We start from the raw sequence: 17088 nt of genomic DNA, 5'->3' as shown, positions 1-17088 counted from the left end.
GCGGCTGATTTTATTTTCCCGAGGCTAATTAACCCCAAAAAAATAAGAAAGCTCCACCTAGTTCCATGTGCGGAATAGGGTAGACAATGAAGAAAATGAAAGTCTCCTGAGTCACCATATCCCCTATTCGTCATCCGCCCCCGCTCCCTTAAGATTTCTTGATTTGTATGATTTATTAAAACTCTTAGTACAATTAAGATATGATAATTGTACACTATATAATGTACGTACACGTCGATCGATTAACTAATCTTTATTTCGTATATCGATCAATAAACATGTGTATACTAACGGCGTTGTGCGTTCAATGCAAAGGCACGTCTCGTCGACGATTGTGGTAGTCAACAAACAATAATGACAATTGTACAAAAGTAAAGTAGCGAATGATGGGCATATTCGATTATCTCTCTTTCGTTTCTTCGAAGCTAGGTCCAAGAAAGAACGACAGGCTTTTTTGATTGTCGCTGCACATTATTTGCTTTGATTTTAGATAGCAATTTATACATGTCATCTTTAAATGATTATAAAAAAAAGAAACTGGTGCAAATTACACAAAGAAAAACGATGAAAACAATTCTTGCAATACTCGCAAATCTCAAAGATGTTTTTTCTAGTGGCAGCCGTTAAGACGTTCCTAGATTTGATTCTTATAGTTCATTATAAGAAAGTTCCCTCAATGATAAAGTTATCTAAAAAAAAAGAAACGATGTAATTTTAATAGAAATATTTTGCAGAGGAGAAATATTTTTCTCTTTACTTTCTTCATATATATATATAATATTCCACTTTAATTTTCACACCGTAATAACTTAAAAACACAGCGTTTTGGTAAACAATGTTTCAAATAAAAATTGTAGAATTTCGATTTCAGAACCCACTTTAGATCCAATATAAGTCTGTGGGAGAAGGTTTAGCGAAAAATAACCAGAAAAAAATTTATTTTTTTTGTGTCACAAATCCGTAATAAAAAATAAGGATTTCATTTAAAACAATCAAATCAGGCCTTGTTGAGTCTAAGTAGGATCGAAAATCTAAGTGACTCGTGTAATGGCCCTCTTACAACTCTATAACTTTTATGAAACATTTTTTGCCGAAACGCTATGTTTTTGAGTTAGGTGTAAAAATTAAAATAGAACATCCTGGATTTATGTAAATATTCGATTTTTATTCGTTATGTATTCAGATTGTTAATTCAAAATTACTGAAGTTATCCGTTGAGCCCATCAATAAAATCGATCTCGTGAGATACATTTTCCTGACATAAAAAGCTAGCTTTTTTCTAAGCAAAGATTTATCACTTTCTTTCTCTTCTCTTTGTTATATTAATGTTCTTATTTTTTCTTCTCTTCAGTCTTCTCAGCCGAGAGCTGTTTATTATCCCGGTAGATGACATAGTTGAACATTGTGGCGAGACAAGTCCACACAAAGTAGGGAATGATGAGAGAGCCGGCGACAGGATTGACGTTGTAGAATACGATCCCAAGTGTCGCCGTACTGACCGACAACGCTACAATTTCATAGAGAGCCTGCGCACAAGTATGAAAGTAGTTTTAACAAAATTTATGATGATTGTCCGAAGCGGTTTTATGGATCATTCTGCGAGTGCTTAATTTTCCCTAAAGTTCAAAATGCGATAGTTAATTATCAAAATCTATATAAGTGCACAGTAGATTCTTTCTCTAGGATTTCCTTAAAGGAATATTGAGATATAGTTGTATTTGAAACGTGCTATTAATAAATAAGTTGATAAAATAAAGAGAAAACATCTCTTTAGTTGAACATGAAGTAAAAATTGAATTGGAAAAATCTCTCTCAAAGTGATCCAAACCCGTTTCGGTTTAAAGAGGTAGATAAGATTATGTTCGAGTTAGGAGACTGTTCGAGCGATAATTAAAGAGAGAGCGAGAGAGAGAGAGAGAGAGCTTCTTTTTTTATATCATTTTATTTAAAAAATATGAATGTTATCTTTATGTTAAATTATGGAAATTATATATTCTATCAAATAATTTATATAATTTCCATTCTATTTCTACATGTCAGGTTTAAACTTATAAAGAAAAGATTGTTTCATTGATTCTTTCATTATTATAGAAAAATACAAGTTTTTTCGTTTTATAAATTATATTATTTAAACGTCTTTCTAATTTAAATGGCATTTATTTGTAAATAATTAAGATTATTCTCAAGTAATGTTACTTTACATCTATTTCTAATATATTTTTTCCAGTAAATGTAACAATAACTGCAACAATACACTCGAATGGTCTCGTATTGTCAGATTTTTTAAAATTAAATAAACGCGTATGTGTGTGTGCGTGCGTATCGAATGTAATACCCATTTAATGTTGTGAGTCCCGAAGAAGAGAGGCGACCACGACCAGTTGAGAGCAAGATTAATACCGTACACGCTGAGAGGTACGGCCGCCTCCTGGAAGCCACCCGCATCCCGCCACACCAGGTACGACGAGTAGCCCATTGTACAGTAAAGGGTGGTCCATACAGGTGCGAATAGCCAGTTGGGCGGAATAATTTTCGATCTATTCAGCGTCTAAAGAACAAGAGCAACGGATTATTAAAGCGCGACGAATGTCTAATATAAAGCGATATTATATTATATATTAGTGATTAAAAAACCGTGTAATTTATTGTAAAGGTTTTAATTTACGTTCTCTTAGATTCTATACTGATTTTGTGTCAGCAAAGTATCCTGAAAGATAACGTATCAGCGCTTTATACTTGACACTCCTTGTGATATAAATGTATTCGAGAGAAATAACAAAGGCGTTCGCGAAAGAATCTGCTATAAATTTCTGCTATAAATACACTAACAAGCAATTAGAGACTCTTGAAGCTGTAATTGCTTGTTACATAATAATTAACTATAAATACGTTAGATTCTTACGTTTGTTTGTTTTATGGAATTTACGTTTAGGTACAATCGCATTATAAATAATTGTAATTATATAATTATAAATAACACGCAACCCTCAAAGCTATTACAATCGCGATATATTACACGGATGTAATACATAATTATGTACGAAAAATATATATTTCTAGTTATATATAAAGAATACGCGCACACACATATAGCTGTACGATCACATTTATATATACATATATAAATAATACGTAATTATTACATATGAGTATAATTATATAAGCATCAGATTACAAAATATAATTATAAATAATTATATAGACAACGATATTTTTATTGCAATAATAATTGTCGCTATGAAAATGTATATGTTTTATAGACAGACCTTGGTACAGACATACTAAAGCAAGCTGGATTGAACGATCTAAATAGCAACAATTCTCGCGAATCGCTCATGCATATCGATTTATGTTTGTCGAGTGACCTTCGTCTATAAACACTTGCACGAGTTTAGAATTATAAATCGGCAAGGAGCGCGTATCGAGTATTTTAATCGATCAATTAGAGCTCTTTTGATTCTTATTATGTGCGATGACGTAATCGCTGATATCCCCGGCGCCGGTTTGTCGCAGCAGCTTGACACAGTCACACGTGATCCTCAGATCCTCAGATCCTCACCTCGTACCAGCTCATGTTCTGCTGGGTGATAAATCCGCTGACCAAGCCGCCGATGTTGGGGCAGACTGTCGCTGTCAATAGAGGCCAATTAATCCGCACCGGCATCTTTCTGGTCCTTGAGCTACGATGAAATGGAATGTACAGAGTTCTCGCGATCGTACGTTCGCGGAGAACGTCGATAGACTGAACGTAAAGCTTACCTAACGACGTAAATCGCTGTGACTATTGCTTTTTCACGGCAGTAACGTAGCTATTGTCATGCGTTAGCTGGTCCTGATCAACTCGAGTCTTCAACTTGTTGCGATCCAGAAGATGATGTATTTGTTTATCGACAATCTTTGATCTCTTTTTTATTATCTAGTAAAAAAGAAGAAGCCGCATAAAACTGCATCTTTGCATCATCAATTTTTTTCGACTAAAGTCAGGATTACGTACATCATTTGAGAAAGAAAGTATGAAGGATAGATGTGTTTCATTCAGTGGATTCAATCCATTAATGTATGAGAGTCCCTCGGTCTCTATTGAACTCGTTGAAAAATGTATATCAACTACAATAAAATATCAATAATTTGAAAGCATCTAAAACAATCATAATAAATAATTATTAACACATGTATAAATAAATGATAAATAATTATAAATTTATTATTATGTTTTTTAAATTCAAAGAAGGCAGTACAAAGCAACGCTTATTACAATCCTTGCGCGAGACTAGATGATGATTAAACATATAAAAGAGAAAAAAATAGAGAATAAGAAGTATATTATACATATATATGTATATATTAAAGTTTTTCTACCATTGTGTTATACAAATTGCGCATAAAATAAATCATACACATTCGTAAGGGTCAACGAGGTACGCTTTTGCGCTTACATGCAATGCGGATGGGAGAGAAGTGCGAAAAAAAAGATGAGTGCTTCAGAGAGAAGAAGAATTAGCGACTCGGTGCGTAACATCTTTCAACTGACACTTCTTATTTGCAGGATTAAGCGATCACGCTTTTTATTTACACATGAATAAATACATTTCAATAAATATACACATGTCGAAATAAAGAGTAATAATTATATGATACACCTCCGATGTACTCTCTTCGCATTATAATTTGTAAGAAATAAACGCGATATCGAATATATATTCGATATATATACAAGTATACATATATGTATGTATGTATGTATACATGTCAAATAGCTGCGTAATTTATATGTGCACATGTATAGTTTGTTTCATAAAATATAGACCCAACTTTTAATACTAGCCATATACGTATAAATTGTGTACATATATACATGCATGTAGATTTTTCGATGTCTTATCAACGTGGCTTTCTACCACGTTCGCAATCGAACAATATTGAATAAATGTCAATTCGACCGATAATAAATGCGTGTATTCAAGAACCGTATGCAGAGTATCTCGGAACAAGCGAATCAAATTGTAACGATTCAGTCTGGAGTCAATTTTTCTCCGATTATCGAGAATGATTTTTAATGATAATTAGAGACTTAAAATAAGGCATTTTTTTCGAAACAGGAAAAAGGATAAAAGATAAAGAAATATAAAGCTATATAATACATAATTCACTCGAAACAGGTTTTAACAAATTTCTTTATTCGAGACCTATTTACAGAAATTTCGGTAAATAGCATTAGAGAGATAATAATCCTGTGCGATGATTTTTTTCCTGGGAAAAAATAGATTCGACAAATGTGCGTAGAAATGTCTGTTATTGAAATTGGACCAATTCGTATGCTCCGGGATTTAATCGGAGTGCAAAAAACATTCACGAAAATACTCTACAACGGATTTTATTCAAAAACAAAGTCAGTAAAAAGAGTACACGAGATCGCGATTCCTTTCGTTACGTCGTTATATATTTGTGTGTATATGTGTGTGTAATTATAGTTTACCTTTACATGACGCAATGAGCAAAGCACTCAGTACTCAAGTGTTCATTAACGTTTTAACGTCAGCACCAACACCACTTTATAATGCAAACTCTTGTTCCTGTTATTCGTAATTTTTCTTGATTTTTCGCGTTATTTGTGTTAGTCGAATTCTTTGCCAGCCAGAAATGCTCAAGTCTTCTTCTTCTCACTCACTCTTTTCGCTTTTGTTATCGTGTACAGTTCTTTCCTTCCTACAATCAGACTTGGACGCGAACAGATGGTCCTTGACGCGTTCTTTGACGAGCTTCTGGGGAATCACCATGATAGTGGTAGTGGTATTGCCTAGGAATAGTACAAGAAACATGGCACTAAGCACTGATACATGCCATGTCGCCTCTGGATGATATGCCAATTGGTATAATATGTATGCGTTGTAAAGCTGAAATAAATAACCGATGAAGAGGAACGGCAGCAAAAAGGAAAGACCACGCCACATCCACGAGTGAAATCCTTCGATGGTAATGTCCATATTGTCTCTCTCACCTAGCGCCTTCAAGCGATACAAAACGCCACGTTGGTACCGGAACTGCAAGTACTGAACTATACCTGAAAAATGATATCAGTTATTAAATGAAAATTTAATCGTTATAAGCAGTTGAACGATTGTCTTGCTAAAAATGGTACAACACTTACTAATGTATACATTGAACCACATGAATTGGCTACGAAAGATGTACCATGGTCCTGTGTTTGGCCACACTAGTAGAACAGCGGATACTACAGTTGAGAGAAAGTGATGAAATCTCCACCATCCTTTGATCCTCGATCCGTTTACTTTAAGTATACTTTCTCTTATTGTCAATGTGCAATAGTACCAAACAAGGAGAAACATAAAACTAAGTTCTAAAGTCCTAAAACATAGTGAAAATTATAATCAAAGTATTATCTATGAATAAATTTTATATGTAAAGATGAAAAATTATACAGGGTGGGCCATTTTAATTTATGCACCCAAATTTCTTTGTACCTAAGACAGATACGGAAAAATGATTCAGACAAAAGTTTTATGGTTTCGAGGGGGCCATAAGATGGTATCATTGGTTTGACCTTGAAGAGTTATTTGAAGGTCACCTGAAGGTCACCTTTAATTTCTTAAATGGAACCTACTATTTGTCATTGCACATTCTTGTAGCTTATCTCGAGAGCTTTCCAAAACACTATAATTAAGTACTTTTTTGTTAAGTACTTTTTGAGTTATGAGGCTTGAAATAATTTCTTAATTTTACATAAACCGTAAAATATCTTGTAAAATATTCATTTTTCGATTATCTTACCTTAATACTTTTATGTACAAAATAATGAGAGGAATCAATTGGTGTAAAGAAAACACATAGTTGTTTTTAAGAAAAAATATGGAATTGTTAATTGCAAATTACATATTTTTTGTTAAAAACAACTATGTGTTTTCTTTACACCAATTGATTCCTCTCATTATTTTGTACATAAAAGTATTAAGGTAAGATAATCGAAAAATGAATATTTTACAAGATATTTTACGGTTTATGTAAAATTAAGAAATTATTTCAAGCCTCATAACTCAAAAAGTACTTAACAAAAAAGTACTTAATTATAGTGTTTTGGAAAGCTCTCGAGATAAGCTACAAGAATGTGCAATGACAAATAGTAGGTTCCATTTAAGAAATTAAAGGTGACCTTCAGGTGACCTTCAAATAACTCTTCAAGGTCAAACCAATGATACCATCTTATGGCCCCCTCGAAACCATAAAACTTTTGTCTGAATCATTTTTCCGTATCTGTCTTAGGTACAAAGAAATTTGGGTGCATAGATTAAAATGACCCACCCTGTATATTGCTTAAATTATAACATATTTATATATTTTCTAGGTAGAAAATAATGTGAAATATTGATCATACAAATATGGATTGTATATTAACAGATATTTTATACATACCTTATATTAGTAAACAGATTTATTACAGATAGTACAAATCCAATTACTGACAAAACTAGTTTAAATTTTTCATATTCATCTTTGTATTTGAATCTGAAAACAAACAAGTATTATGAAATCACTCTGAATGCAACATACAACAGGCTTGATTTTAATAGCATACATACTTGTCACTTTTATTTAATATGGAGACATTAACACTGCCTAGAATAATTTGGAGATATGTGCCGTTTGGCTTAGGTAATGTTTGTTCTATCTCATACAGCTGTTGTTCTCGCCTCGCCATAGATTTTTTTAACTCTTCTCGCCTTTCTCTTGTGTTCAATCTGAAAATAGATAAAGGAAGAAGATTATTGCATGTAGCGTTTCATTAATTTCAACAATCGAATATCATAGATATTTATATCTTCATCAATATATTTCAAATAAAAATATTAATTTTCCTCTTATATTCTGTAGTATTTGTATAAATTTACTGTTTCAACATCTTGGATATTATGGCCATCCGGTATTTCTGATGTGAGATTCCTTTTACGCATTTTGCTTGCAGCTCACCAATCTCTTCTAATTTCGCAAGATATTCTCTATTTAGTGCCTGTAACAGATATAAAAGCCTTTTAAGGATACAATTATAGATTTATGATACACGACTATCAAATAATCATTTGCATGCTTATTCTCTTATTTTTTTAATTATATTATATACATTATTTTTTAAATTATATTTATTCATACATTTTTAGATTGTCACACATATTTTATCTTACACACTTTGTATTTTTCGTACATATTTATCTCACACATTTTGTTACTTCTCTATTATTTAATTATACTGAAACAATTGGAAGCATAACCGCTGCTGTCAGAATAATCTTTTTACGACGCAGTTTTTAAAATTAAAATTTTACAGCGCTATTCTTGCGAATCGGAATAGCAATTAATGCGAGAAAATAATACAGGGGAGGGTAAAAGAATGTCGAAAAAAAATTGTACGCCGAGTACGCGCATCGACGATGACTTGTCAATCGTCAAGGCGAGATCGCTGGAAACACCGGGAACCTTCCTCAGCATCGAGCGACGAGAACCTAACCCGGGACGAATCCTCTCACCTCGAGTTCCTTGTAGTCCTGGGCCAGGTCGTCCCATTCCTTGGTCAGCCCCGGTTCGCAGGTCTCGGCGTCCAGGTCCATCGCGTTGTCGGAAACTCGGAGACGACGTCGGGAGCAGGCCCAGGTCAGGTCGGGTCACGTCAGGTTAGGTTAGACTGACAGGCGATCGTCTGGTTTCTCTCGTCGATGCTTCCTCGCGCTTTCCCCACTTCCTGCACCCGCCAAGGGGAAAGAGGGGGAGGGGGAGAGAGAGAGAGAGTCAGTCGAAAAATGCGGGAAAAGGATGCGGAGGAAGGACTAACTGTAAGATTCTGCGGTTCCAGGCGTACACGTCATCCTCGTTCACCTTCGAACGGCGGAATTGGGCGGAATGTCGAGACGGGAAGCGGGAGAAGGAGCGAACGCGGGGCAACAACTGATTAGAATTCGCCGGACAAAGTTGGCGATAGTGCTGTCGCTGATAACGACGTGGAGTCAATGACAAGGGTCAAGGAAGAATGAAGATTGAAGATGCTGCTTGATGCGAGATGCGAACGCGAAGATTATTTTGATTATTAAAGTTTAATCGATCGAACCCTGGTCGATAGTCCAGGCTATCGATGTTTCATGCTTGATATCCTGTGGGAGCGAGAAAGGGGGGGAGAGAAGGAGAGAGACACTTTGCGAACAAGACTTTAACTTCTACTAAAAAAATTATTATTAAAAAAAAACAGTTGACGAGGATGAATAATATTAAAATTAATTTTAGTAATTATATACAATTAATTATTATTGATATAAAATGAATTGATGTAATATAAATAAGTAAGTTGAGAACGAGATATTTGATAGTAATTCCATTTTCACTTATATTTTCTATATTTTTCTTTTTTTATTCTTTGCTCGGTATCTTTTATTTTCACTAAACATTATTAAATATTGAAAGTGTGTAAAAGTGTAATTACAGAAAAAAATAAATAATGTTTAAGGTCCTCCGATGCACTAGAAAAAAACGAATCAAAAGATAAAACCTTTAATTTAAATTTCTACTGATCAGAAAAAATCATATAATAATTTAATAACGATTTAATAATTACGTTATTTTGATAATATATTATATATTATTAAAATAATATTTTTTAATAATTAAATAATATTAAACATTAAATTAGTATTAAATTAATATTAAATTATTTTAATAATATATTATATTATTAAAATTCGAAAAAATGTAAATTTTCATTTTTTTTATTTTGTAGAAATGAAGTAAATCGAAGAGAAATGGAAGAGGGTGACATCTTATTATTTAAGGATCTGAACTTTTGTATCTTTCTTGCATTGCCGATGTCCAGTGATAAAATATAATGCACATGTGCGAACAGCACATTCAAGATCTTGAAAATTTTTTACTTAGTTAAAAAGACACTGAATAGAGGTACATAAAATATAAAACTCCTGAAATTTACATAGTCGATTTATTTTGAATAAACTTAGCATATCTCGAGATAGAACTGACGTGTTTCTCTCTCTTTCTCTGTTTTTCTCTTTCTGTTCTCGACAGATCGTTTCAACTATTTTACCATTCAAATGTTCTTTTGCATTACTTATACAGATGCTTACAAGTTGGTTCAAAATTTATTGAGGAAACTTATTGAACAAAAAAATTCTCTTTTTTTCTTTTCAAAGGTGAATCCGAATATAAGTGGATCCTGAAGCTTTAAACGTCCATGAATTTCTTTCATCTTCTAAGATAGAAGGAGATTCAAGCAATTCAAGAATTTTATTTATTAAGGAAAATTGTGGTAAATATATTTCTCTTTCATAAAAAAATTGAACAAATACAAATACAAGATTAATTTGAACATCTAGTGTTTTAATCTAATCATCAGGAAATTGCGAATTAATCTTACGGATTGTTTTATGAAAAAAATTAAATAGATTTTAGATAATTTTCAAGACAGTTTGAAATAAATTTTTTTTACATATTTATTCATCTATTAAATATGTAATTTTGAAAACGCAACATTTTCCAGAAATTCGATCGCGTGTCTCCGATCGAGATGAGAGGGATGAACGACGATGCTGTTCTATATATAACTGAGAACTTACAATGGGGCATACGATCTCCTGTTGCGAGTCTAAATGACTCTGTTCGTATCGAGGAAGTTCAGAGGAGATCATCGCGATCGGCTTGGCTTCAGCTTTGTCCCGTTTCCGCCCTGTCGGCCCTGTACTTCCGGTTTACCGCGGCCGACAATCAGGAAGCCGAGCGGCAGTGGGCATCGGGATGCTCGCCAGACGAGTCCGATTCCGTAGGACGGTTTGTTAGATCGAGGGAGACGCGTGAAGAGAATTCAAGCTTCGACTCACCGGATACAACCAAAGGACAGTCATCAAAGAAACATATAACATCTGAAAAAATATAAACAAGTGTCAGTTTTCAAGAGCGACGATGAGCATCGTTTTATGATAAAGAGAGGTGTTGTTATTAATTCGAATAGAGAGTGTCTGTAGAGGAACATAGTGATATATGAGCAGGGCTGATCAGAGCATAATTGTGTTGGTGCGTATGTATAAGCATTTATTTTATTAAATAGCTGTTTAAAAAAGGTCAAGCAAGAACTGTCAATTGCTTCAATGTGGCAATAATTAAATTTAATTAAATAAATTAGTAGTCTTTACATTTAGCTTTTTTTAGTGTTAAAATGTGAGGATTTATTTAATTAAAAATAAAGCGACCTTTTTATTAAAATTTTGACGAAAAGTTGATTACAAATTGAACCGCTTGACTGGAGTACAAATTAAAGTTACCAAGTTAAACTACTGAATTAAAAATTGTATAAATTAAATTCACGTGTTTGAGAAACACTGGATCAAAGGATAGCGTCTTATCGTGTTTTCGAGATTCGGTCGACGACCAACCACACTCGCTCATTAGGACGTTTCAGTTTCATCGATTTTCCAGCTTTTCTTGAAAAATATAATGTACCTTCCTATAAACCAGTTAAACGAGAAATGATAATGCGAGCTTATGTGCCTACCTGTTTAATAAGAATGAGATGATCCATAATATATTACCTGAGATATATTTCATAGAGTACGTTGCATACATTGAGTATCAGGGGGAGATCGTATCTGAGCAGCATCGAGGCATTCTGGGACGAGTGCCTCGTGCTCGCCGATGAAAAACGCGTCGATGAGAGATAAAACTTGTCAATTTGTTACGCCGAACGCGTGTATACGCACTTTGCCTGTGCGTATCATCCTGTTTTCTTAATTGCGTCTTTTATCTCCGGACGATGCAGCACTTTCTCGATGCCTGAAGGAACGCATAACGCATCGAGTTGTGTTAAAATAATATTCTCCTTTTGCCTCTTGAAATAAAATTTATGCGCGTTATTCTCGCGTCGTCCTGGCGATTTCGTTGACTCGAAGAAAAAGGTGCTGAATCGATAATACGATCTGATTTCTCTCGACAGTGAAGCCGCAATCGTTCGCTCAGTCCTCGCGAATTCATGCACCTGGTATGGTGGTGAAGATGCAATGGATGGTGCGAAGAATCCCGCGTATAATCTCGAGATTGGCGAACTATTGCGGTGAGTTCAACGTCTTGGTCTCCAAAGAACGCGGATGCGATCAGCGATTCCTCATCTTGAACGAGAAGAAAGATGCCACTCGTTCTTCGAGAAACGTCGTCGACCGAAACTTTGCGTTATCGCGAACGTTCGCGAGAGACTTTAGCACTTCCGCGAGGAAGAGACCGCCTGAACCTCGAAGAGTCCCATTTCTCGGCACGATGTTGTCTCTGATAATGGCTGGTGGCCCGCAGAAGCTGCACGAGTACGTGGACAAGAGGCACCAGGAACTGGGCCCGGTCTTCAGGGAACAAATCGGGCCACTGTGGGCCGTCTTCGTCAATTCGCCCGATGAATTTCGCAGGATCTTCGTGCGACTCGAGGGTCCTACGCCGCAGCACTTTCTGCCGGAGGCCTGGAGACTCTACAACGAGATCCGAACGCAGCGTCGAGGATTGCTCTTCATGTGTGTAATGTTCTTCTATTGACGCTATTAAAAAGTTCAGTGGAATTAGACGTTGATGATTAGATTGTCACCAAGGAAAAGTTTCAATTTTATAAAATGTTTCCTTACGCCTTTCGAAACAGGGATGGAGATGAGTGGTTGCACTTTCGCCGGATCCTCAACAAGATGATGCTGCTGCCTAATTCGACAGAACTGATGTGCGCGCCCTGCCAGGAAGCCGCCGAGAATCTAACGAGGAAGTGGAAGACTTACAGTTTAACCGGATCTACAATACCGAATCTGGAGCATCAACTTTATCTGTGGTCTATCGAGGGTGAGCCTTTACACGAACGATTCATCATTCGTACCCAGTATTTGTATCATTAATGATTAACGATTAATATCATTAATTGATGGCATAAAAGTCGCGTGTTTTTCTTGCAGTGATGTTGGCGACTCTGGTAGGGTCGCGATGGCGAGATTGGAAGCCGCAAGTAGGTCCCGAGACGGAGTATCTGGCACTGATGCTGCACCGGATCTTCGTGTTTTCCGCTACTCTGTCGATGATGCCGGCCAAATTGGCGATGAGACTCAAGTTGCCGGCGTGGACCAAGTTTGTTCACACCGCTGACACGATTATGGCCAAGGTGCGCAGTCTAGTCCCGGATATGATCTCTCTAAGTAGCGATGGGCTCCTATGGATGATGATGAACGAAGGTATCCGTAACGATGACGTCGTGAGAATCATCGTCGATTTTATCATAGCCGCTGGTGACACGGTACGCTTCTCAATTCATTAATATACAAAGTGTTTGGGCGTAATTTATTTAAATTTGACAAAATACAGGGTGTCCCAGACTTAACGAATCAGCCGTTAATAGCAGATTCCTGAGATCATTTGGTGACGAAAATTCTAATACCAAAATGTTGAGGAAGACTTCATAAAAATGTTCAAACTACCGACTACCCAGGTAGCACACGGTCGTTTTATATACGTTTCTTAAACGTATCCAATATTTTTTAACCGTAAAGCATTAATAAGAAACGTTCCTATAGAAACGCTTTTAAAACCATAGTTAAGGAAATGTATTTTTCACGTTTTTATAGACAAAATAAAAACTAATTTTTATTAATTTCAAATTAATTTTAAACTATATATGTACATATACATATGTACATACATATACATATATACATACATATATATATATATATATATATATATAATTATTATGAAAACTATATTAATTTCTATTTACAAATATATGAATAAGATTACTAAGAATCAGTATTTCATTGATCTCTAGTAGGAACGCTTATTTTTTGTTACTTTATCTTATATCTCATTAATTATATTCAGTGGAAGTAAAATTTCACCTCAAAATCAGTAATCGCTAGTTCGTTTGTTTACCGCTACGGTGCGTTATTTTTCTCATACTTAAGTTTTAGTCATGAGGATTATATAAAGCTTGCAAAAGACGACAGATAAAAGTAAAAGTATCACTTCGATTTAATTTCTGATACAATCTCAATAGAGGAATTTCAGATATTAAATCGATTTTATAAGTCGGACATGTCCGGCGAATAAACGAAAATGATCTGTCCATTATATGTATATTAAAGATGTAAAATAAATCATCATCTATTTAACATTCATGTTCTAATATGCATGTAAATATAAATAAAATTTTTAATTTTATACGAAGTAGATAAATTAATATTACTAATTAAAACAGTCCAATATTACTAATTCTTTTACTGAAATATTATTGATTTACAGTGCTATAATAACTTATAACTGCATATCAACTGTATATCAGTAACTCTGTTTACTGTTTTCAGTGATAATATACTGATTCAGTTTTAGAGAGTGTATATGAATGCATTATTTTATTAATTCCATAAAAAACAAACGTTTAACGAATAAAAGAAGAAAATGTATTTTAAACGTATTTTAAACATTTTTTAAACGTTTTTTTTATTAGAAAAGAAACGTATTTCTTAACGTTCTTCAAGTGGACATTTTAACCAATCAGAAACGTTTTCAAGAGTCGGTTATAAAACGTTTCAAAGAAACATTTGTGAAACGTTTTTGAAACGAATATGTGCTACCTGGGTACTGTCGCATCGAAGACATAATCGCGCTCACTGCAGAATCCTATTTTTTATTTTATATTGATCCCTCTATCGATATCGATATTATCGCACTGTACGCGGGCCCCTGGATGCACTATGTCCCTAAGCACAGGAGAACATAACGTGCCGATTGGTAATCTTTAATCTTTTGTAGCGCGGAAACTACATCCCTCAACATTTTGATATTAAGATTTTCGTTTCCAAATGATCTCAGGAATCTACCATTAACGGCTGATTCGTTAAGTCTGGGACACCCTGTATGTCCATTAATTTTTTCAATTTTTTTAGAAATAAAACCTTTAATTCCGCATTTTTCATGTACTTGAAATTGAATTTTTTTTTTGTCGTATCATTAATTATAAGATAATCCGTATTTGAAATATGATATTTGTCAAGATGTTTAAATTATTTTCACAGTAAAACATAATTATTTGAAATCTCCTGACATTGAATACCAACATTTTAGCTGAGGAAATGTAGATGGTTATAATTAATTATAATTAAAATCACATCGAAAAGACATTCTTTGAGATAAAGAATGTTTTCAGGATATCTTCTGAATGTCTTTTCGAAATGCAAATTAAATTCATATATAGAACAAGACATATCATTTTTTTACCCGTTGTTTTAGACGGCGGTCACCATGCAATGGGTGTTGTTGTTGCTCAGCAGTCGTCCCGAGCTGCAGGATCAATTATTTTCCGATATCAAGGACCTGCCGCCGAAGGAGATCCTGCGGCATCCCCTGTTGAAAGGCGTGTGGAGAGAGGCACTAAGGTTGCACCCTATCGCGCCCTTCCTGTCGAGATACTTGCTGGAAGACACTACAATCGGCGGCTATTTTGTGTCGAAGAAGGTAATCTGCGGAATAGTAAATGTCTTCGTTATGTCGTTTTAAGCCTCGATGAGGCTTATTATGCGTAGATAAAAATGTTTGTAAGAAATATACAGCTTCCTTTTTCCGCCAGGACTTGATCATTCTGTCAATTTACTCGAGCGGCCGTAACGGAGAGGATTTTCCAGAGCCGAACGAGTTCCTGCCAGAAAGATGGGTCAGGACGAAGAACAATTTTTACCAGGGCGTGAAGAACTCTTATGCAACTCTGCCGTTCGCGATGGGCGTGAGAAGCTGCATCGGTCGCAAGCTCGCGGAAACGCAGATGTCTCTCACGTTGGCGCAGGTGAGATGATCGTGCAACAAATCCAATTTATCAATCCAATGCAATCTTGTATATCTTGTTTTTTTTCTTTATTTGCAGCTCATCAAAAACTTCAAGATCGAGTGCGAGAATCGCGATGATATAAAGATGATTTTGCATCTGATTTCTATACCATCAAAGCCTATTCAACTAAAGCTGACGAAAAGGAAAGTATAGTGAAGGTGAAACTACAGAGGAAAAGATTGATAGGATAAAGAAATAATTGATATATAATATAATGAATATACATAAAATATAAAAAAAATTCAATTCAAAATGCTAGAGAATATATGATACAGAAATCAATAGTATTAAATTTCCGCATATACGTGTATGCCACATCATAATCTATGAAGGTAAACAAAAAGCAAATATAAAAAATTTGTTACATAAATTGGAACTTTCAAAGGAATATCCTTTATAAAAGAAAAAACATTTAAAATGTTTTGCAAAATCTGTATTTAGATTAAAAAATTAATCTTTATTTAGATTAGATCCATATTTTTATTTGTATGGATAGAGAAAACAAAAAAGCCGATTATAAGAGACTTTCGAACTCCGATTAGATTAAATGTTTTGCGAAAATATATAAATAATAAATATATAATAAAGGAATAGTAAAGAAAGAGTAAAGGAGGAAGAAAAAAAAGCCTGGAGAAGGATTGGATAATAGCGGAGCAATCATGGGGTAAACAATTTACAACTTATTACATTTATTTATTATTTGTAAAAATATAATTTTTCATGTTATCTCCACAAAATAATTCATGTTACATCATTGTGTAATATAATATATATAGAAAGGATTCCAGAGAGATTATTTTACAATTTTTAAAACTTTTATAACAAAATTCTTTTAATAATTTATTTTTATATAATATTTCAGTATTGTATATATATAATTTATAATTACTTAATTTACTTATAATATAAAAATTTGTTATATACAAAAAAAAATCTGATTTTTATTTATTCTATAAAAGTATTAAATTTTTTTCGAATTATGTATTTTAATTATTAAATATTTATTGTTTACAAATAAAAAATCAATTGCGCGCGATTATTTTTTAAAATATTAATTATTTCGTGCATACTTATTTTATATACTATGTGTAATTTAAATATATTTGTGTATGTTACAGATCAATGTTATATAGTATTGTTTCGTTTTTGCATATTAGAGTGCATCGTATCAGTGAATATAATTAAAATCGATA

The 17088-nt window shown here is 34.0% G+C and overlaps 3 protein-coding genes and 1 long non-coding RNA gene across 7 annotated transcripts; 1 reads left to right on the top strand and 3 right to left on the bottom strand.

Annotated features, from left to right (window-relative positions):
• Positions 1-237: 237 nt before the first annotated feature.
• Tspo (Translocator protein) lies at positions 238-3753 on the bottom strand. The gene is made up of 3 exons (XM_083078189.1): positions 3560-3753; positions 2336-2548; positions 238-1526 (listed from the first exon to the last, which is right to left on the bottom strand). Exons 1-3 carry the CDS (start codon positions 3662-3664, stop codon positions 1332-1334), a joined length of 513 nt encoding a protein of 170 aa, XP_082934315.1. The 5' UTR covers positions 3665-3753; the 3' UTR covers positions 238-1331.
• A 12-nt stretch (positions 3754-3765) lies between these two features.
• LOC145959379 (transmembrane protein 120 homolog) lies at positions 3766-9100 on the bottom strand. Of its 3 annotated transcripts, XR_014435014.1 has the most exons (8): positions 8538-9099; positions 7905-8023; positions 7596-7754; positions 7429-7521; positions 6149-6366; positions 5477-6061; positions 3995-4107; positions 3766-3916 (listed from the first exon to the last, which is right to left on the bottom strand). XR_014435014.1 is itself a non-coding variant. In XM_083078188.1 (7 exons), exons 2-7 carry the CDS (start codon positions 8616-8618, stop codon positions 5661-5663), a joined length of 1071 nt encoding a protein of 356 aa, XP_082934314.1. In that variant the 5' UTR covers positions 8619-8749; positions 8840-9100; the 3' UTR covers positions 5157-5660. The 3 variants fall into 3 exon arrangements, 1 of the variants encoding a protein (XP_082934314.1); XR_014435015.1 differs by lacking the exon at positions 3766-3916 and having other exon boundaries at positions 3992-4107; XM_083078188.1 differs by lacking the exons at positions 3766-3916; positions 3995-4107 and having other exon boundaries at positions 5157-6061; positions 8538-8749; positions 8840-9100.
• Positions 8267-16733, top strand: Sad (Cytochrome P450 family protein sad). Of its 2 annotated transcripts, none has more exons than XM_083078174.1 (9): positions 8267-9951; positions 10203-10318; positions 10550-11613; positions 11996-12557; positions 12680-12870; positions 12981-13315; positions 15304-15528; positions 15641-15853; positions 15932-16733. In XM_083078174.1, coding segments are annotated over exons 3-9 (1644 nt in total). In that variant the 5' UTR covers positions 8267-9951; positions 10203-10318; positions 10550-11612; the 3' UTR covers positions 16049-16733. The 2 variants fall into 2 exon arrangements, with proteins under 2 accessions (XP_082934300.1, XP_082934301.1); XM_083078175.1 differs by having other exon boundaries at positions 10550-11079; positions 15932-16732.
• Positions 10324-12974, bottom strand: LOC145959382 (uncharacterized). The gene is made up of 3 exons (XR_014435016.1): positions 12666-12974; positions 11595-12581; positions 10324-10928 (listed from the first exon to the last, which is right to left on the bottom strand). It is a non-coding gene; the product is annotated as an uncharacterized LOC145959382 (long non-coding RNA).
• Positions 16734-17088: the final 355 nt, after the last annotated feature.

Source organism: Camponotus vicinus, unplaced genomic scaffold, assembly GCF_025532165.1.
Source record: "Camponotus vicinus isolate PSW18456_S1 unplaced genomic scaffold, iyCamVici1.0 SCAF_1, whole genome shotgun sequence".
Taxonomy (NCBI): Eukaryota; Metazoa; Arthropoda; class Insecta; order Hymenoptera; family Formicidae; genus Camponotus; species Camponotus vicinus.
Note: the sequence above shows the minus strand (reverse complement) of the source record. Positions and strands in the feature narration are given on the sequence as shown.